The following is a 23,126-nucleotide window of genomic DNA, read 5'->3' as shown; positions in this document are numbered from 1 at the left end:
TATGCTAACTGATCCGGCTCATCTTGATTGAATAAAGGTGATGTGATTTGCTTATCTAACCCCTGATCCTTCAAGTCCTTATTCCCATCAATGATTTAAATCAATTCTCAACCAGATTCATTGGAAAATTGTGAAAGAGGTGATTTTGTATAGCTATACCATACGAGACACGACTTGTAATTGGCTTGCCAAAGTGGGATTTATTTCTACTAAATCAAAGGTTATATATAAAGTAAACTCGCACACCTTTTCTTAATCAACTAGGTAGAAGTCAACAAATATCTGAATATTATAAAATGAGAATGACTTACCGCCATTTGTTCCAAGAGAGGCTGGGTGGACATGATATGGCAGCTTAGCCGAGTACAACCTAGGTGGCCCTAGCAAGGTAGCCCACAGGCTGCCACAACTAAACTACACGCGAGCCCAACCCGCAAACGCGAAAATTTTGCTCCTTGTGAGCTACCTCCAAAAACCTAGGTTGTACACCATATCTAACCAAGTTGTCCGTAGCTAAAGACGAGCTACAATACTTGAAACCCTGAAATATATGAAAACACCACAATAATACAACCATGAAATAAACGTTTTGTTTTACATGTGTAAAAATTTGGCCCATTAAAACTGATGTATGAACATAAATGTCACTGGGACTGACCAGGATATAATTCATTATTGTTCTTTTCTGAACAAACTCACTTCAAACTATCTGTAATACTTTTCAGAATCACAATCTAAAGATTGGTTCAATCGAGTAAGCAAAATTGTACCAATGGAAGATTAAGTTGTCACTTGTGGGTGTCTAGTAACAATCTCACATGTAGCAAGAATCAAATGACTTCATCATGATATCTGTTGCATCAAAGGTTATCAGACTACATTGAACATTCTTTTCAAGAAAGGATTATACGCGTACGGTTTATTTGTATAGTGCTCAATTTTATACCCTTATAATGTACATCTCTGATATACTAACCTCCACGGGAATGGTATCCCAACTGTGGTGTATTAACTCAATAGCAAAAGCCACTATTGAGCACCCTGGCCTGAAACGAAAAGACAAAATCATTTGACATATTAATATTATGTTGAATAGTTACGCATCCTTTTTGGTCGTCAGGCACATAAAGAAACTTGGACTATTTATATAGACATTTAGGGAATTATGACGAAGAGATGTTATGAAGTGGATTATTTGCGGATTACATTATTTTCTAACTAAAGGGTACAGCATTCTGAAAATATCACAATATTATATTGAGCTGAAATTGTCATCGGCATATGTCTATCAGCAGTCAAAGGTCTATCGGTGTCTGGGTCGACTTATTCTCTCATCCGAAGGGGCGAATGAACTACGATTAATTAGATTATGAGGCCGGAGGGGTGGGGAGGGGTAAACAAAATAAGGCAAGGCACTTTCCTTTATTTTCATAAAGAGTGTAAAAAAAAATCTGAGAAAAAAGGGAGCCAAAGTCTTTTCTATTCATAATATTCCTTATTTTGAGTCCTAGTTAAAAGCCAATCTTTGCTTCATTTTTATCTCAAAAACAAGTTGCAATGGATTTTTGCAATGAGTCTTACATTAATATATTTAATACAATAAATATTACTTTTACAAATCGAGAGGAAGAGGACATTTATTGAAATTTATCTAAAATTTCAGGAAATTTAAAAAAGTCGACTTACCGGTTGCTATAAACAAAGCAGACTGACTGAGCGAGTAGTCACTAGTAACCAGTTACTAATTGTCTTGATTACTATTCAATTAACAACATAGTCCGAAACGTGTTTTTTCTTTCTTGCCTCTGGTAAAGGCAATAGTTAAAATCAATTTAGAAAAACAAATCATTTCTAATAACTATAGAACCTAGAATATCAAATTACAATAATATCCATAAAGTTTCCATGGAAAATCCATTAAAAAAATCTTTAAAATAATCTGCCCCTAAAAAAGAATTATGGGCGTTATTCCTGAAAAAAGACCACAGAACCAAGGAAAATGACCAAACTTTTCCAAGGAACTCAATTTTGCTAAAAATTTGCTACTTTCCACCTATTAAAATCGAAAGTACCAAATTACAATCACAAGTCATAGAATCAAATACGACTATTACCCATTTTCGACAAATAACCCTATTTCGATCAAGAATGTTTTTTTTCCTACATATTACATTCCAAGGACTTAAAAAAACACAAGAAATCAAACGAAATTTTCAAACTAGCTTTAAGCAGAACAAAACAGAACAGAAAATAATTTTTTACATTTTTAATGCATATTGGCCATAGAGGCAAATATGGCCTATAGACAATTTTTTTTCAAATACAAACTTTTGGCTCAGGTTTTGATCTTTTTCAAAAAATCCGGTTTTTCATGAACAAAACTAAAACGCTCAGTGCTTCCAAAGTAAGGCAGATATGGAATCGCGGTTTGTGGCATTGCAAAGCTAAGATTTCTAACTCGTACCTGTCCAAATTTCATCATCCTATCTCAACTGATTTGACCGTGGTGAAGCTGCAAAGTTTGGATTTTCAAAAAAGGCAAAATTGGCAAATTTCAACAGGTACCAAAATCCATTTTTGGGACTGCATATAGCTAGTTTGAAAACTTACAGATTTGGATTTGATTTCTTGTGTTTTTTTAAGTCCTTGGGGTCTTTTTTTTTATCTTGTAGAAAGTCCTTGGGGTCTAATTAGTAGGAAAAGATCAAAACTTGAGCCAAAAGTTTGTATTTGAAAAAGTTGCCTCTATGGCCAATATGCATTTCTGACATGTCCAAATAGTCCATGTGAATATTGGTGCAAAATTTCAGCATTGTATCTTTGTCAGTTTTGACGCACTTCTTGTGCACCAATATGCAGACTGCATATAGCTAGTTTGAAAACTTACCCTCACCCCGTCACTAAAAAGCCATAACTTCGCCAATTTTGACCCCAGATGGGTGTGGACCTTCAGTGCAAATTTCAGCTTTACATCTCTGATAGTTTTCGAGCGGCAGCCTGTTAAAGTTTTGGTCTTCACGCCAACCAGTGCAACTAGACTCTAGGGTTAGGTTATGCCGACCCCACCCCTCACTAAAATGGCCATAACTTCGCCAATTTTGACCCCATAGGTATACTTTTTGTTGCAAACGAAAGTTGAACATGTCTACTATCTATTTCAGTCGAAAACAGAAATTCGTATTTTTGAAAAAGTTTCGAGAAAATCGACTTTGAAGTTTCACCCGAATTTTCAAGAGGAAAATCGCATATTTTTTGGTTTGGGGAAAAAGTTTGAGACCAAAAGCGCTGTAACCGGCAGAGTTTTCAAGATAAGAAGCTGAAATTTGGAACAATACAGCCTGTTAAAGTTTTGGTGCAACTAGACTCTATAGGCAGACTGCCGAACCCCAATCGTCCACTTTTACCCCTTTGGGCTCACTGGGGTAACAATTGTTTCGAGCCCATTTAAACCCCTGTGCTATTTTTTTTTTTTTTGTTTTTAGCTGCCTTGTTTTTAAAAAGTCACAGCTCAGGAAAGAATTAAAGCTTGTTCAAATGTACGGTTTCCGCATTTTTTTCCAATCTATGTCAGAACATGGTTACTTTTCCATAGACTATACATTGAGATATGTCATGCGGCCCCATCAGCTGATCAAAATTTACAAGTTTGTAAGGTAGCATCGACGTATTGACGTGTCTGGCGTGTTTACTGACGTGTTTGACGTATATACTGACGAGTCTGACGTGTTTACTGACGTACTGACGTGTGACGGAGACCTTACTCAATTCATGTAAAGTAAGCAACTATTAGAATATCGTCATGGAGCAAAAGGGAGATCATTTTTATTTTAATATGGTCTGATCTATGTGTGTCTGTTCCTGAGGAAGGGTGCCTTTGTGCTCTTGAAACAAGTTAGACTTTAGGACTACTAAGTTTTTTCTATAGCAGATTATTTTTTGAATGTTTACCCATGTGTTGTGCTATAGAGTATCCACATTATTTGGATTAACTAAAAATTGACCAGTAAAAAACTTTGTGAAATGGTTTGTGTGTCTTCTATTTTATTGAACACATATCTAAAAAGTTTTGGTGTTATAAGATCAAAAGCTGGAATTTTTTAGTTAAAACTTTCAGATACCTTAAGAAACACATTTCTCTAGATTTTGGTGTAAATTTTTCATAAATTTAAGCAAAAAACATTTCAGCTCTCCCACAAAATATGCTACAGCATTCAGACATGGAGTAGAATAAATAAAAATAAAGATAGTTTCAATAATTTTTACCAACAATTCTTTCTTAATAATAAATATTTTAACAAAAATAAATTATTTACACTTCAAAAGATTTGGTGAAAGGTTAAATTGAAATATTATTTTAAACAATTGCCACCAGACAAAGAATAATTATGAAAAAGTACATAGGGATGCTATTCCATTTGTTTAACACTACATTGAAACAGAATCTAAAAAAACATTGTTGTTATGCTATGCGATCTTCAGACAACTGATCTATTTCGGCCTGCATAACTACTGAAGTTGGACAAGTATAACTTATTCCCATGTCTATACTGGGTATAAACACTACGCTGATATGAATGCATTATGCGACGTGCCAAAATGATTGAAAAATCTGGCACAACAATTGTCAACTGAGAACTCAAACCAATTAAATGTCATCAACGTAATACTGAGCAATTAGGCCTCAAAATCAATAAGAATCTCACCTCCACTAATTAATGCTTTCAAAAGTTTTAATGGGGCCATGCTTACTGCCTTGAACACATTTAATGGCAAAATCACTTAAAATTTTAAGTGGCAAGTTTCAAGATTTTGACGAGCAACTAAAATGATATGCAAAATAGATTTTATAATAGTTCAAAAGAAAAACAAGTTCACTTTCTTTTGAGGTAGAATAAATAGTAATTGAATCTATACAAACTTGACATACAGTGTGTTGATCACTACCTAAACTACCTCAAAAGTAAGTGGACTGAACTTTTCATCCAATCAACTTGAGTGTGCATATACACCTTTGTCTTTACTGATACAAACATTAAAGGGATTGTAAAAAGGTTCTAAATTTTTCATGTGTATCAGGGACACCAATTTTCACCATTCTAATTTTCAATCAGATGTCTGTGGTTCCTGCAATTTTAGGAAAAACTAAGTGTTTAATGTCGTCACATCCAAAAATGCTTTATAACATAAGGCCTTTCGCGATTAGGGATGTAATCAAACATTTAGTTTTAGTGGAATTGCAGGAAATGCTATCAGTGTCCCCGGTACACATAACTTTTTTCTTTAGAAAAACTCTTTACAATCCCTTTAAATAAGCTACCAATCATTCAAATTCAGACCACAATATATATATATAGTAAATAAATATCTGTAATTAAAAGTATGAAAATAACAAACTATAGATTTTAAAATGTTTTGTTTAAAAATCAGTGATTATTTTCATATAGCTTGTGGAATTAAATACATTTATCAATAAATAAACAACCTTTGAGAACATGCAGCTAAAAATAGGATAACAGAAAAACAACTTTAAGAGACAAATACACAGAGAAAAGCTGGCAAAAATTAAATCAAATAAAATCAGCTAATTTAAAATAAGATAATTAAAGGAACACTACCTCTTAGAATGGACATAAAATTTCTCAAACTTGGTCATATATAAACTTGAGTATATATTCATCAGTTGGACTTACCAGATGTCATTACCAAAGAATAGAAACTTTATATATCGCCTAAACTAAATAGTTACTGAAACACACTTCTAAGCATGTTTCAAATTTACTTAGTTTAATGAATTATTACTTTTGGATTGAAGAGTAATTCTGTATTATCATTTTGACACCAGATAAGTCCACTCATGAATAAAGACTCATTTTGGTCAAGTTTAAAATTTTCATTTTTTGGGTCATCCTAAGAGGCAGTCTATCTTTAAAGATTTTTTTAAGAATGATTTACAAAATGATGATAAATGACTGTTGATTTCTAAGGTCAACAATAAGGTCAAATCATTATTTAATCTAATCAAAATTTCATTTTTTTTGAAAGAAAATGCAAGCCACTCCTCTTTACACCACAAATCATAAGTAGCATGAATAAAATGCATGTTCCTGTCTAAATATTTGTTAAAGGGACAGATGCCCAGTTTTATTTACCAATCATATTTAGTTTTACTAATAGTAAAAGTGTTCACAGCTCAACGTCGAAATTTGGGCCTTCAAATCCATGTGTGTCCAGAATGTTAAAATGACAACTCGTCATGTATATGCACTTCTGAAGACAATTTACATATATTCAATACTCAAATCAACCCCCTAAAATGGCGCAACTGTCCCTTTAAAGCAGTTGACAGAGTCCGACTGAGCTATCAGTATCACATGAGCAGTTTATATTTCTGAGCTTTATATATCGATTATCGTGAAAAATGTCAATAGGTTAAGGCACAGATTGTGTATGCTTATTAAAATTAAGAAATGCAGAAATCCATAAAAACAATATGCAAGTATAAGCTACCAAATACCACCAAATCCATATAAATCACCAACTTATCCACGAAGAAAGGACTCTTTATTTGGAATATTTCACTTTTGATAATAATTCATCGATATTAACTGATCTTAAATCTATACTTTTCTTCTTCTTCATTTTCTGAAAAGACAAAAACAAAAACATGATTTATTCCAATCTCTCAAAGTTCACGGTTGAGATATTGTCATAAAGTGTCCATTGCCAAGCAACTATTATAGATTTCAGAGAACGATTGGGCAGAATTTATACTTCATCAGAATATTCAAATATATATGAAATGACATGAATCAATGATTTGGCAAAGGATGTACGTCTACATCAATGAATTATGACACCTTCCTGAAACTTTGAAAATTGCTTAAAGATGGTAGGAAGCATCAGAATGCTCTGAAATTTTTTTTTGAATATAAATGAAACATATTAGTAACTTTCTGTCAAGTTTCACATCGATGGCTTACGGAAAAGGGGGTTGATGCGAAACTGCAACATTCCTGATAATTCAATGGAGGCCGTCATTTGCAATCACCATCCTTTTAAACCAAATGTTATGAGATTCCTGATTGGATAAATTGAATGGTGGCGCATGGTCTGCCAAGGGAGGTTATTAGTCTCTAATGATGGGAATATGGGATTGTTCATGGAGTGTAATGGGTAATATCTACCGTTGCTAAAGGAACCCTTGTACAATCAGGATCATTGCTAGGATTAGAGATACTAAATCATCTAAAAGCTTGTCTGAATCAAAATATTTCATACAAAATAGAAAATTGTGCTTACTTTCTTTTTTGGTTCAGAACATATATTGGGTGACTAAAAATAAAAAAGAAAATTCATAAATCACAACAAGTTTTGCATTAATTGATGACATGATTACCACAATCTCTCTCATCTCATCAAGGGGTTAGCGAATTTCACCCTCGAGCCACAATAGTATACAGCAGTGATTTTATCAGAATTTTTGATGGCTCTCTTAAGATCAAATTGAATAATGAAATAGATAGTCTTCAGATGTCTTAAAACAACTAACTTCTGTTCCTTGTGGTGGGTTTGAATCATCATTCTCAGAATTAAAGTCCTGATATTCCTGCAATTGAGATGACATAAACCATTGACACCATTGAAGATTTCTTTGAACTTAAAAGAAATTAATACTTACACTAGACGAATCAGTATTAAAATCTTCAGCTTTTCGTTTACCACTGGATAAACTTGTCGGTGCCATTACAGAAGCTGGCGGTGCAGCTGATTTGATTTCTTTTGGAATAGAAAGATCAGTTGGTTCTAACTGAATATTAGTTGGCAATGTTTCTCCACCATGCTGATTTGTCCATGGAACGTTTTTTTGAACAGCTGTATTATTTTGAACTGGTATTTGTGAAGATTCACTAAATACTGAATGATCTTTACCGAATTGTTCAGAGGATAAAGAGCTTGGTTTAAAAGGATCGCTTGAAATAGATGCAAAAGAGTTCAACATGGACAAAGATGCTAAGACTTCAGCAGCAGCTTTGGTCTCATTTTGATCAGCTGTCACAAACTGATTACTGACTTCGTTGACTGATACAATGTTAATTTGGCTATCTGTTGATCCAGCAGTTAAATCTAAGGGAATTCCATAATCAACAACATTCACATCTTCTAAACGCTGATTAAATTCTTTAGTATCGGCATCCAAAATATCAATCGCATCCACAAGGGCAGTTACTCGAAGGTTCTTTTCTTCAACCATTTTAGTTGCTGATGGAGGAGGCATTTTCTTTGGAGTTTCATTTTTCTTTCGGCCTGAAGATTTAGTTTTATTCTTCACAGGTGAAGCCTTCTTCGTAGTTGGGTCAGATTTCCTTTTAGATTTGGACTTTTCTGTCTTTGCTTTTGATTCAGTCGTTGCTTTAGGAGTCTTAACTTTGCCAGCACTTTTCCTTCTTTCCTTTGATTTCGGCTTATTTTCAAGTTTGTTCAGTATAACTTTAGGAGACATATTTTGAATAATCTGTGATTTCGTTGAAACCGAGGCCTCAGGGTTCACTATCGTAGCTATGGGTTCTGCAGGTTGATTTTGTTTGTTGAGTGGTTTAATGGTGGTTTGCCGGGGTAGCAAGGGCCGAACTTTCAATTTCTCAACTTTTTCAGGAGTACATGTACTAATCTTTTTGGGCAGATCTTTTTTAGATTTTAGGTCACTTTTTGCACATTTATTTAATGATCTTTTTTTCTTCGGATTCTGGATATTACTTGAAGATGGCTGTTCACGTCCAAAATCTAAATTCCTTACATGGCAAAATCTTCTGGACATTTGGCCCATTGGTACTGCAGTGAAAGGGACATCATTGACAGTTCCATGGATGACATTAGCATCAGTCTTTAATGGACTTAAGGAATAACACAAAACAGAATCATCATCAGCTTTTGAAGATGCAGTTTCAGTTTTTGGAGAAGCTTTGGTCACAGTCTTACTCAGTAGATTAGGTTTTTTGAATTCTTTTTTGGGAGATTTAGCAGAATTTTCGGAGAGGGAACATCCAGGTATTGAATTGGGATAAGGAGTACTGGACGCCAGTTTGGTATTTTCATTAATAGGAGTAATTGGCGATAGAACAAAGGCACTGTTCTCCTCGATAGCTTTAGCCATTGAGCGTTTGTTATGAGCTAGTAAGTGGTGTCCACCAGGGGAAAGGGTGATATCAGAAACACTGGTCTCGTTGAGTTGTGTCTGGGTTAAATTTGGATAACCGGTACCTATCAAGGTTGACTGTAATGGTGTAGTTAACTCTATGGTACTGTGTTGACTATTATCTGAATGTCCTTCACTAAAATGACTATTTCGACTATTAGAATTAGAGGTAGGGGGAGGAAAATGTTTACCACGCTGTGTACCACTGTTTAACTGTTTATTTTCAGGTATAATGATCAATGGTTTCTGCGGTGAAGCTATTTTTCCATGAAGCGGTAAAACTGAAAAAATAAAAAGATTATTCATTAGTAATTTCAAAATAAGATCCAGGCCATGTATTATCAAAAGCACTAGGATATCCTGGAAAGAGTGTTAGAAGTTTAGACCCTAGGACATCCTAGCCCTAAGATCGTTTCGAGAATGTGCAGCCAAGGCCCTTTCATTACAAAGAGCGCACATTTGCATCTAGTCAAATGATTGTCCAAAAAGCCAAATCCATAGGCCTTGTGCAATCATAGTTTATGTCAAGGATATAAATATTCATCATAAAATGCACATTTGGATAGCAAATTTCACATTTTTAAAACATGCTTTGTCCATTAGAAGATTTCTATCTGTACTTGCCAAGACATTAGTCTTAGAAATGTCAACAATTGCACTTAAGTCTAGGGAAATCTGGGTCACTATCAGACTATAGGATGAAATTAGTTCAATGTTGGTGTAAAAATATTCTGTATCTTGTTTAATTTCCGTTGAAATTCCACTTACTTTCAGTTCCATTTAGAGGAGTTGGTGTTATTCTTTTAGGTCTTCTGATCTTTGCAGTTCTCTCTGGTGTGGATACTGAGTTGGCATCAGGAGAATTAATTGAAATCACAGATATAGCTGGGGAATTAATACTGGCATTGTTATACATACTACATTCTTGGTTATAAGCTGACTGACTATTAGAGTTACTATTAACATGAACTGAGGCTGGATAACTCAGTCTATTCACTGGTTGACTAGGATTACCAGTATTACACATAATAGTTTGTGCTGAAGAGCAGTTATTTGGTGCACTATTTATAACACTGTTCTTGCTTGATTCAGAACTTAGCTGGTTTTGGTAACTTCCACCAGCAGGTTGAATATGAACATCATTGCTGTTGTTTATTGTTGATGTTGTATTATTGCAGTAGTACTGATTTTGAGAATTGCTGCTGTTCTGGTTCAAATATTGGGAACTTAAGGGATGTTGTTCTAGCTGATTTGGATTTTCTGGATTGACCAAGAAATTTTCTTTAATATCAGTTGGTGTATGTACTAAAAAACAAAATTAATTTATACTAAGTACAGGCTTTTGTGGGACCCTGTTGTATCCCCTACAGTTTTACCTGCCAAAGGTATTTCAACATTGACAGCAAGAGATGTCATTAACTTGTAAATTATAATTTGCTTATAAATTTGTCAAAAACAGCATCTTTTTCTTCCAAATTATAAATTTTTCAAAATATAACCCCTATAAAGACCGAAAGCTACTATATAATACAGACAGTTCTTATACTAAACACAATATAAATAACAAGCTTCAAATCAATCCAATAATGTTTCTTTTTCTAATTTAACTGCTTTTCTTTCAGATCCTTTCCTAACACGATTAATTCAAAATATAACCCTTTTAAAGACCCACTAAAAGTATACTAAAAGTTTCAAATCAATCCTAGAAAATTTCATATCTTTCAACTTACATTCATCAGTTTGATTACTTTGAATATCATCTTGATGAGACTGTATGATCATTTGATCAACTTCATCATGAACAGACGATTCTTTCACTGAAAAATAGACAAAATAAATAACAATTCAACCACGTCATCCTTGAAAATAGGGTTTAAAAGAACCTTGCAATTTCTATGCTAAACAAGATATTATTGAAAGACATCGGAATGGGAAATTAATTTCAAAATATTTCTTCTATATTAAACCCCAATGTTAAAATATCGGTCATATACAAATCTTTATGCTGTTTTTTCTTTGACTAGTACTGGCACAAACTTTTCCAAGAATTCACCCTGCAAAGTGTTTCCAAGTACTTGGAGAAGGCATACAGAATACCTAATTTCCATTTAAGAAAACGTATTATACAAACCATTCAGAAATAAGGAGAAGATTGATTCGAAGGATGGATCATTTTCAGTCACGTCTGCTATACCTTTTATAACACCTCCTAATATAGACGTTAAATTCTCCTACAAAATAATAACATTTGACATGATATTTTACAGGGTTTCTCCATGAAAATATTTTGATTATTAATTAATTATTGATCGTGAATCTGCCATCAATTTGGAAATTGACCCCTTAGCTCTAACAATTCCCTATCACATTTTTTCCTACTTCATTTATTAAGATATGGAATTTGACATGTTAACATAAGAAGAAAATTTCCAAGCCAACCATGATAAAATATGCTTTTCATTATTTCGATTCCTGAAATCTTGATGATCCGTATTAAAATGGCAGACAGTAGTTTGAATTATGTGCCTTTTGAGTAAACATTTTTTTTCCCTTAAATGCCATAGTTCGTTATTTTTTTGGGGTCATGAATATATGTAAATGGTCTTCAAAAGTACTAAAATTGCATAATTCCTTCAAAAAAATCTAAAGAATTTCATATTATTCATTAGTTTGGCTAAAATATTCTGGTTTCAGTGTAAAAGATATGTTTGATCGAACGGATGGCAAACTTACATTACTAAGATTTTCTGTACCAGTTGGTATATCATGCTGTTCATTCATATATGGTTGTATTGTATTATGCTGTTCAGTAGTGTTCATATTAACAGTGCTTGTACTTGGCATATTCTCTGTAGTTATACCAAGTTCACTATGAACAACAGCGTTTTTTTGTACAGAATCACCATTTTTTTTCAAAACATTGTCTTTTATTGGTACCAGCTTTTTATTGATATTTTCTGCTAATTTTTCATGTAATTTTGTGTCTTCCAATAATCTATCTAACATGTTCTGAAATGTACAAAATATAGGACATAATAGCGAAAAAAACAAAAAAAACAACTATTACAACTTAGGTACAGTGTGTATGAGCTGATCCTTGGTCAAACATCTTTGGTACCGGTAATGATCTTTCCTGGACTATTTGTACCCATTGCAGCAGGGTCGACTGGATATGATGAAATGATATGAGAACTCTACATCAGATTTCAAGTTTGAAAAGGGATATGAATAGTAATACTTAGATGGCTTATGCAATAAAGAAATTTCACAAAAATATATGGTTAGGTTTGGGGCCATATAAAATACACCTACCGCATAATCTGTCATAGTATTTTCATCCATATCTGGTCCAGGTGGATTGGTATTAAATTGAGTACAAGTTGAATTATCAGGACTTAGTCCACCCATTACAGTTATATTATTATCTGCTCGACGTCTAGGTGGTCTGAAATTTACAAAACATAAGTTTATATCTCTTGAAAACAATACTATTTGCTAAAATATAAGCATGGCTACAACAGACACTTTATTAATTATCAAATTATGTTCACATTATGGTTACAACTGATTCTGAATGCAATTTAACATCCATTTTTTTCTACCCTTTATCAGACCAAAAAGATAGACAATGCCATACAATGAGGAAATTTTGCAGAAACATAAGCCCCTTTGTTTTATTATTGTCTGAACATCCACACCCTGTAACACACGGGGTATTGTTTAGGTTTTTATTTCATTTTTAGGTTTATATCATATGAATGGACTAGCAAAATTGAATTGAAAAATTTGAATGAATAAATTATCTCCCTCTACCAGATCTACCAGATTTGCTATATAAGCCTCCAGGTCATAATGACAAAATTTTGGCATAAGACAAATAATTTCATTAATAAAATTTGTACAAAATCTTTAAATTTATACCTTTTTCTTCTTGGAGACTTATAATGGTTATCAAAATGTACATTAGACAATGCTTTAACAGGTGTTTTGAGGTTTGAGTTTTCATCAACATTTATCGGTCGAAATGCAGACTTCTGAGGTGTTACTGGTACAGGAAAACTTTGAACTACTGAAAAATAATCATCTAAAATGATATATAAATAGAGATATAAATGAATCTTGTAGACACTATATATTAAACTAAAACACAGCAACCTTCTATCTACTCAAACCAATGATACAAAATTTTGTTTGATTCTATCAACATTCTGAAGGATATTAAACATATGAACAAATCTTAAAGATTTACCAAATCAAAAACGAATCTTTAAAGATGAGAAATATTGCAAATTGTAAGTGAATATTCAGAATCTAGTCTTAATCTCAAAAAATGTCCAAAATACATAATTAAACTAAAAAACATTTGCTAAAGAACTCTTTTAATGACTTTTAAATCCCATGGATCCTGCTTAGAATGTCTTAATCTGTACTATACACAAACATACTTTCATGCAAGAAATTATAATTACCATTGCCTGTATTCGATTGAGAAGTTTCATGATGTATATCAGAGGAATGCACTATAAATGTTTCATTGGATACCATTGTTTGATTACCATTATTATCACCATTTTCAACTTCATGATTACCATTACATCTCATAGAAATATCACAAAAACTATTATTATTCCCATTTACATCATTACTACATGTGTTACTTGCTTCCAATATTGTGTCCAATTCCGCTTTTTCCGTAATATTATGTGTCTCAAATTCTGTTGTATTATCACAATTTTGTATTTGAGAGGAATCTAATCTTTCACTGGGTTCTTTAGGTTCATCTTCAATTATGACCAAAGTATTACTATTCACACTACTATCTGCACAAGAATTGTCTTGCTTTTCTTTGGTCTCTCTATCACAAGCACTGGAATTCTGTTTCTTCTTTGTGGTTGAAGATCGCAAAGTTCTTTTACAAACCTGCTCAGGAGTTTTTTCTGCAGCACTTTGATTTTCATTATGGTCTATCTCCATAGATTGATTTCTAGAGGATTCTCTAGATTTTGTTTTATTAGCACTATTTTTACTACGCTTACAGCGCACTTTACCATAAGGGGGAGAAGATAAATCTGATATTGTTAAATCAGATGAGTTTTTCAGTGTAGATGCTTTTGAAAATGGTCGCTTAGCCTTGCCAATTTCATCATCATCTGAATCATCACTATGCACTGTTTCCTCTGTGACTACATCAAGCGGGCTATTGTCAGATACCCATCCTTCATCACTTGTTTCTTTGATGTCCAAGACTGACGCACACAATTTCCGATTTTTGGTTTTCTTATTCAGTTTCCGATGTCGAACAGTTTGTGTTTCTTTTTGTTTGAGTTTGGATTGAGTTGATTTTTTTAACTGTTTAACAACTACATCAAATTGTTTCCATAATTCACTTGAACTTGATGTCTCCTTGGAATCTACAAAATAAGACATATGAAATTTTATTGTTGTAAAACACAATTTTTTTTAAAATTACAATACAAATGCTTCTAAGAACTATCAATCCTTTATAATCTTTTATCTTACAATTAAATACTTTTGGAATCTACATACAATATCAATAGATCCTTACTGAAAGGCAGTCATTTCTATACATCCAAGGTGAATCTAGCCACTTTAAAATCTATGCAAAGCATAGTTCTGTCAGGACATTTTGGTGAATTGATAGGGCTTATAATGACAGGCAGTGCCATGCAGTGTGCAATGAAGATTTTTACTATGACAACTGCTTAAGCCTTCTCTGTTTTCAATTTGTAACATGGGATCTTTAACAAACAGTGTCTAAAGCACAGCTACAGCTTATGGTCCTATCTGAATGACTAGATGCTTTTTCCATGTCAGCCCCTCCGTTTGAAACCTGAAGGTATTATCTCCACCTAAGTCTGGATTGAGCTTACACAGGACCTTCAGGTTTGTAAGCAAGAGTCTGAACTCGCTGAGTCACAAGGGCCCCAGTTTGCATGAAAGTTCTGAAGCATATTGATTTCAAGAACCCTACTTCAAATTTTAGCTGTCATTATCTTCATAAAATGTTTACCTTGTAGTTTATAGGCTGCATATTCATTTACTAGATTAACTAGAGTGTATCCCATTATTGTTGTTGGGTAAGTGATACCCCTTTTTAACAATGCTGAATATTCAGCTAAATCTTTAGACTCCTTTAAAAAGGTTTTGTATGTGATTTTACATTTGACATCGTGGAGATACCCTAAAAACATAGAAAACAAAATGATTATACAAGCTTCTTAATAAAAAAAGGGATATCACTCAACAAGGTGAAAGAAAACCGAAAAGGTGTATCCTAAGCCTAAGCCTAATTAGTCTGCAGGTACAGGCCAATTGGCCCTGTTAAAATTATAATTTATTTTCAGATAAATTGAATTAAGAATGTTTCATATGGCAATGCAAGCAAAACTGGTAGATTCAGTACTTACAAGGAAAATAGGTCAGGTCAGAGAGCAGAAAGCCCAACTACCAAATTTCAAAACTGGAAATGAGATCAATTTTGAGTAGTGGTAAGATTAAATTTTGCTTAAAATATCTATCCTTAAGCATAGTCAGATGATGAATGCCGGGTATTCGCCTGGATCATTCTAACTCGACGGGGACAGTGAGTAACTGCACGACTCTTCAATCATAATCCGCATTGATGGCAGTCGAAGAGATCAAGATATCATTACCAAAAAATATACGAACCTAATACGAGCCTTGCAATTTCAGACGGGAGGAAGAGATGCTGCTGGCTATCCATTTAAAATTCAATAATGAAATAAGGCTTCTGATTACATTAATATGTTATGATATATTCGTAATTTCACATCATCTTTGTTTTTCTTTATATTTTCCGGGAAATCAGAAATGGCGGGTCAGTCTGAAGTCGGCAGATTTATTGACAATTGTCGTAAATTTAAGAAATCACAGAAAGATTTCAATTCTTTTGATATTTTATAAGTAATCGATCTCTAAAACATAATCAACATACGCATATATTTCAAATTTTATATAAAAGATTAGAAAAGAGACTAGTTTCGCTTACCATTTTACGACATTAGTTAATGGAGACCTGCTATTGGCAATTTTTGGGCGTACAGAGTAAACATGGCTCATTCACTCTATGAACAAACAATTATTGAATCCTTTTTATGAAAAAATATGAGTTTGTCATTCAAAACAAGAGATAGACATGGTTATTCAGTGAAGTTTTCTCCTTACATACATAATAGACTTGCATGTAGCTCATCACAATATTATGGAATAGCTGGTACGAAAATATTTACAATTACAACAAGGCCTACCGTACCAAGTTACATTCTTGTCATTGTGACAGTCCGTGCCCTCAGCCTTTACCTTGTACCATCCCCTGAGTGGATTAAAATCTGATGGGCTTTTGTACTTTTTATTCACTTTACCTCAATACAGAAAGATTATATGACAAGATCATTTAATGTCAGGCATTAAATTGAGGACAGTCCCAGTGGGGTCTACCTGATACTGCCCTTGCTAAGAATTTCCACATTATAGCCTACACAGGATGGACCATGTTCTTTGCAGGTCAACATTTTGCATTGATTTAAAGGAAAAATTGGTCAGAGTTTCATGGGGAAATAGAAATATATACTGGCTGTCGGATCATACTGAATATGGATGGCTGTTTGTACAAGTTTACTGAATTACTATTACAGTCATGCTGAATACGGGTGACTGTTTGTACAGGTTTGACTGTATTACTATTACAGGAAGTGGTACATTATTTATATTAGATATTATAGTTGATAAATTAAAATTGGTTCAAGTATTTAATTGGAAACAAGGTTTATTTGATGTAACATGGTCAGAAAATAATGAGAATATAGTACTAACAGCTAGTGGTGATGGTACAATACAAATCTGGCATTTACAACAACCTCAGGTTACCTAACTATTATCATTTATTAAGGGTCAACATCAAGGGTAGGGGGGTATCTTGAAAATGCCTGAGGGGAGGCTGCAAGAGGCTCCCAGAAGCCAACAGATTTTAGATGGCCTGAGATGAATTGTGAGCTTAATTTTCACTTCAAAAAAAGACCTTTCAAAGGGCGAAGGGGAGAGCCATGACCTAATGGCCGACTCCCTAAATATGCTACCAGTCAAGGGATACAGTATGGGTATCCCATAATGTAAATAGATATATTTGCTGTACCAACGGTTAGAGCTCATTTTCAGTGGTTATGTTCTAGGACTACTAATATCTGCATCTAAGAAATAAAAATGTTAATAATCAAATAAAAACAGTCTTAATCTCCTCAGAATACTTTGTTAAATTGCAGGAGAAACAGTCTTCAAGTTCAATTCCTAAAAAGTGATACAGCTGAAATAATGCTTTATTATTTGGAATAGCAAATATTTTAACAACTTCATCCCTTTAAGAGGTCTGTACTTGGAACAAAATAGAAAAAACTGAATATATCTCTAATTTCTTATGATTTTGTTGAATAAAATTGAATTTTATATCATGTTTCAGGGTCCTATAAAAGTTTTAAAAGAACATTCTAAAGAGGTTAGTTTTCAGTTTTTTAAATAATGTCATCAATTTACAATATTCCAAGTTTGAGTCAGATATCTTGGCTCTTACAATTCCACTAAAAAAGTTCTTCACATGAACAAAATTTTGTAAATATCTTAGGAAATCGAAATATATCCACTATTATAAATGTATCTAAATATATCTATTATGCTTGGAAAAGAAGGAAAATTGTATATAAAACTTTATACATGACAAATATTTATTTGCTTTGTTTCTTAAATATATTTATTTATTTATCAACTCATTGTAACTTATATATTATTGTAAAAATTTATATAAATTTTGTACTTTGGCCGAAAGGCTTGTATGCATGAAAGATATTAAATTATTATTATTATTATTATTACTATCACAAAGGCTGCTATTTATCTATAAGAATCTTTGCAATATAGATTTCATGAAATCTTAGTTTAAGTGGAAGTGCATGAACCATGAATGGGTAGGTTTGGATTTATTAAAGACTATATTTTCCTGCTAGCATTTCAAGGAATATTAACAGGTTATTGTTGTTTATATTGATTATTGTCAAATTTATTTTCTAACAGGTCAATTCTATAGATTGGAGTCAAACTAGGACAGATCAACTGTTGCTGTCTGGTTCCTGGGATGGTACTATTAAATTGGTAAGGTTCTATTCTTATCTTTATGTGCTGATAATGCATTCATTCATTACTCATAGATGCAATTTTCCTCTAGAGAGAAAATACTTACTCTGAACATTTGGGTCTGGTTTGTTAAAAAATTTACAAATAATAAGTTTTTGTGGTTTTTTTCAATTTTAGTGGGATATTTTTCAAGATAGATCTTTATCAACCTACACTAGTCATGAGAATATTGTTTATAGTGTAAATTGGTCTCCACGGCTACCATTTATATTTGCTTCAGCATCAGGTAAGTAAAAAATGGTATAGATTCTTGAGGTTTCTTTCAACAAACTTATCCTTGACGAAACCTCTTTCCAAGATAATTCTTTGGCCATTTACAGCTGAGTTGTTTGAAAGTTTACTTATTGAAAGTTAGTTTCTGACACTTTGACTTCTCCCGTCGTCGCAGCTGTGCATTTACAAAGAGGAAATGGATGGTAGAGGCTAATTCAAAGTGACAAAATTTTGAAATGCCATCCCTCTAGTCTCACATTAGATATCTAAAAAAATTGCCCATAACAATTTGTAACATTCAAAATGAATTTGTTTTAAGGTGTATTTAATGTATACATTAATGTAGGTGACCAAACAATAAGAATATGGGACAGGCGGAAAACAGCAGATGCCAATATGGTTATTTCTGCCCATCAGTGTGAAGTACTGTCTTGTGATTGGTCAAAATATGATGAGGTAGTATTTTATATATGAAATATTAAATGTAGAAAGTTTCTACTAGAAACTGAAATAATATTTTGTGTGAAAATAGTACATTTGGAAATTTTACCTCATTGTACACTGTATGGTATTTCCTCTTGATAAACATACTCAGGATGAGTAAAGTAGAATTAAAGTCATAATATTATTCATCTATTGTCTTTCCTATAGAATATAATTATATCTGGTGGAGTAGATGGTGTTGTAAAATGTTGGGATTTACGTAAACCAAATCATTTTATTTCACAACTTAATGGTCATCAATATGCTGTTAGAAAAATCAAGGTATATCTTAAGATACCCAATATTCATACCTTCATAGGCCCAATTTCACAAGACTATAGATGTTGTATATTTGGCTACCTGTATAACTTTTTGTGCTGAAAATCTAGCGTCTGATATAAGCCATTATGTAGAAGGAATAAATTTGTCTTAATATTTGCTTAACCAGCTGAGCTGGGCACAATTTATCTGCATCTTTTTGAGAATCACTTTAATTTAACATTTTGTGCAGTTTCTACCTTGTGTTAAAAGCTTCAGCTTATGCAGGGGTTTTCGACCTTTTTCTGTTTATTACCCCTTCGGGATCCATGATTGATTACATTACCTTCTTCCCATTACTTTTTCAAGATTTTCTCTTAGGTTTTACCTATTTTGTTGTTTTTCAAGCAGGATGACAAAAGATAATTTCTTATTTTTGTTTCAGACTTCACCTTTTAATGCTAAAATAATTGCTACATGTTCTTATGATTTTACTGTTAGGTAAGCTTATTTTTCAATTTAGCCACATTTTGGACTTTTTGACAATATGCACAATTCTGACCAAGAGAGCTAATAGAGTGTGATAGAGGTTATGGATTTGAAATGCTATGCAGGAAATTCGGTATGCTTATGTATATTATAGGACTATTCTTATATTGTAAAAATGCAATTTTTTGTGAATATATGTAATTGCACAATATACCAAATTGTCTCTTATAAATAAAAAAATAACAAAGGGTAGTTATTAAACAATTTACTATAAATTTTTCTATGTAAAAGATTTTGATTACTGAGTTGTATTCTATAATCAACTGATTACTCTATGTCAGGTAGATTAAGATTACTGAGTTGTATTCTTTCAACTGATTACCCTGAGTAGTTTTCAATACAACTCACTATCAATTCTCTTATCATATAAGATTACATTCTTTAATCAACTGATTACCTTGAGTAGTTTTCAACACAACTCACTAAAGTATCAATTTTATTATCTAGTAGATTTTGATTACTGAGTTGTATTCTTAAATCAACTGATTACCCTGAGTAGTTTTCAATACAACTCACTATCAATTCTCTTATCATCTAGTAGATTAAGATTACTGAGTTGTATTCGTTAATCAACTGATTACCTTGAGTACTTTTCAACACAACTCACTAAAGTATCAATTTTATTATCTAGTAGATTAAGATTACTGAGTTGTATTCTTTAATCAACGTTATTCTGATTCTACCATTATTTTTTGTAGACTCATTATTTTTGTCTGGCAAAATATTTTGTATATGTGAATTTTGTAGATTTTGGGATATATTAGAAAATAAATTATTAAAAACTGTAGAACATCATACAGAGTTTGTTTATGGTATAGACTGGAATCTTCATACACCTGGACAGGTAAGTAATGTTTTGATAAGGAAAGTACTAGAATATATCTTATAAAGAAGAATGTTCATAGGTGAATGTTCATGGGTACATATAAAACATTGTGTCCATTTAGCGAGCAGAATGTTGCTGGATAACATTGAGCAACCATTATCTCAGGTTTTGGAATTGATCAATTTTTTTTTTGCAAACAGAAGCTGAGTATTCTCTCTATATATACAAAGGATATCTAAACCTCTTTTAAATCACTTTAGTTTTTTTTTTTTTTTTTTTCAGATAGCAGATTGTAGTTGGGATGAATTGATTAAAGTTTACAGTCCACTATCAGGTCTTTCATCTTGATGTCTTCTTATTGTTTGGTTTTAAATGAATTTTATACTGTAAAATTGTTATATCTGAGCAAAGAAATTTTTGCACACATCAGGGTCTGATTTCACACATTAAAGGGACAGATGCACCATTTTGGAGGGTTGATATGAGCATAATTTCTCCAAAAAAAGTCTCAGACTAGGAATTTCTTTACCCATTTCTATTGATGTCTTTTTAATATATGGCAGTGTCTTTAAAAAGACGACTCTTCTTTTAAATTTTCTGAAGCGGATAATTTTGGACACTCATAGATTTCAAGGTGAGGTGTGAATACTATTACTGATTGGCATAGTTAAGAGAAATTCCTGTTTCTGAGACTAAAGTATGATTGGTCAAAAATGGCTCACCTACCCTTTTAAAAATTTTTTAGGAAGTGTCATGTAAGTCTAGTTCATATATCTCTAATTTCTTTTTGGTCTCCCCAAAAATAAAGTTGACAGCTCTTTTATGTTTTGAACAGACTCGAATGTGCACAAAATTTGATATTTAATATCATGGCTGGTATCATGATTTTAAATATATATGATATATATTCATTGTTTTACTAGTGGTGCGATTTTGTTACATATTGCCATAAGTACTTGTGATAATAATATGTCTTTAATTGTTACAGAATGCTTACAATAAAAAGCATTTTATTTTTTAAGTATTAAAGCTACCATGAATTAAAACCTTTTATTTTTTATGATTTAAAGCTCTCATGTTCTCTTATGAAATTAATAATTTTTTTTAGAATATTGGCCTGTACAAGCTGTCCTGGGATATTTTTCTCCAAAACACATATGTTTTATTTTGAACTGTGCTCAAATTAGGTGAAAACACAATGTGGGTCTGACATTTTACATTCTTGAAGCTTTTCTATATTTTCCATTAAAAATACAAATTTTGTAATTTATTTTATTAAAAAAAATCTTATACAATAAATAAGTGGTTAACATTGAATATAAAATACAGGCTGATATAACAAATTAATTGTTAATTAATTATTTCATTTTTTGTGGATTATTAGACCAATGGTTAGTTGTGTCATATTCATATGCAAGGAAAAACATTTTTCAAAAATGTTTGAAAGTGCCTAGAAAACTATGGTCTAAAGGCTGACCTTTGTCAGCTTAATAACTTATGTAATCTTCAACGCTTAAAATCTGATTTCCATGAAAATGTGATATTATGGGGTAGAAATTTGTTTCTGTTATTCTATCAAACTTATATATGCAATAAGTGATGAAGCTAATATAATGGTGAATATACAGAGCTCAAAAGCATCACATATAAAAAAGTTAAAATGGTTTTCTTTTGCCTGTATCTTTGATATATCTAATTTTAACATCAAACACATATTTATGAAGACACAAGCTGCCTCGTATATTTTTATTTGCAGATGAAATAGTTTTTCATTCAGGGAAAATGATACAAATAGTTAGATTTGACCACTATCAACTGACTTAGTTTGAAAGATTCGCTAACTACTCAATGGTATCTTTCGAAAAATGGCGAATTTTTGCATCTTTTAAACTTCTTTAGATACCTTGAATCTGCCAAACTCAATTATATTTGGAAAGATGAATACTTTCTTGGGAGGTATAATAAATCCCCATTTAACAGAGTATAATGTCTTCTGACTGTACTCAAACAGACAACTGTCAAAATATTCTGACATAAACAGCAACGACAAAAATAAAAAAATGAAATAAATCATATGACACTGATAACAAATAACTGAAAAACAAATATATATCAACCATTTTGGCTGAAAAATATGACTGTTTAAATAAGAATAATTAATAACCAGTTAATTAAAAACCAACGACCATTATCATAATAACAAATTAATATCAAATATATTTATATAGGAATAACTGATAAAAACAATAATATTCTAATTGCCAGTAAGCAAAACCCTTGTTTAGAAAAATCCTTCAAGAGGTTCTCTAAATTTTGAATGTGAAGGCTATCAGGGACACTGATAGCATCAATTTGCACCATTCCAATTTTCAAGTAGTTATC

The 23,126-nt window shown here is 32.3% G+C and overlaps 3 protein-coding genes across 3 annotated transcripts in view; 1 reads left to right on the top strand and 2 right to left on the bottom strand.

The window, feature by feature from the left end:
• Positions 1 to 5,153, bottom strand: part of LOTGIDRAFT_239471 (hypothetical protein) — a gene marked incomplete at its 3' end in the record, with an annotated part of 32,887 nt that extends 27,734 nt beyond the window's left edge. Inside the window, exons 1-4 of the mRNA XM_009056151.1 lie at positions 4,704 to 5,153; positions 2,611 to 2,686; positions 977 to 1,046; positions 490 to 541 (exon numbers count right to left, since the gene is read on the bottom strand). Of these exons, the coding sequence (XP_009054399.1) occupies positions 490 to 541; positions 977 to 1,046; positions 2,611 to 2,686; positions 4,704 to 4,743 (238 nt within the window). The 5' untranslated portion in view covers positions 4,744 to 5,153. The remainder of the gene's footprint in view (positions 1 to 489; positions 542 to 976; positions 1,047 to 2,610; positions 2,687 to 4,703) is intronic.
• Positions 5,154 to 6,561: 1,408 nt separating this feature from the next.
• LOTGIDRAFT_175286 (hypothetical protein) lies at positions 6,562 to 15,938 on the bottom strand (the record flags this gene model as incomplete). The annotated part of the gene is made up of 13 exons (XM_009056150.1): positions 6,562 to 6,642; positions 7,300 to 7,332; positions 7,550 to 7,606; positions 7,679 to 9,474; positions 9,962 to 10,498; positions 10,924 to 11,010; positions 11,325 to 11,424; positions 11,927 to 12,202; positions 12,506 to 12,638; positions 13,115 to 13,277; positions 13,639 to 14,604; positions 15,225 to 15,395; positions 15,884 to 15,938. The coding sequence occupies 13 exons, from the start codon at positions 15,936 to 15,938 to the stop codon at positions 6,562 to 6,564; spliced, it is 4,455 nt and encodes a 1,484-aa protein (XP_009054398.1).
• A 401-nt stretch (positions 15,939 to 16,339) lies between these two features.
• Positions 16,340 to 21,092, top strand: LOTGIDRAFT_144806 (hypothetical protein; the record flags this gene model as incomplete). The annotated part of the gene is made up of 10 exons (XM_009056149.1): positions 16,340 to 16,448; positions 16,924 to 17,096; positions 17,688 to 17,723; positions 18,296 to 18,373; positions 18,533 to 18,641; positions 18,975 to 19,084; positions 19,280 to 19,393; positions 19,815 to 19,870; positions 20,666 to 20,762; positions 21,027 to 21,092. 10 exons carry the CDS (start codon positions 16,340 to 16,342, stop codon positions 21,090 to 21,092), a joined length of 948 nt encoding a protein of 315 aa, XP_009054397.1.
• Positions 21,093 to 23,126: the final 2,034 nt, after the last annotated feature.

This window comes from Lottia gigantea, assembly GCF_000327385.1.
Source record: "Lottia gigantea unplaced genomic scaffold LOTGIsca_264, whole genome shotgun sequence".
NCBI classification, from domain to species: Eukaryota; Metazoa; Mollusca; class Gastropoda; family Lottiidae; genus Lottia; species Lottia gigantea.
The sequence above is the reverse complement of the archived record's forward strand: the minus strand, read 5'-3'. Positions and strand labels throughout refer to the sequence as shown.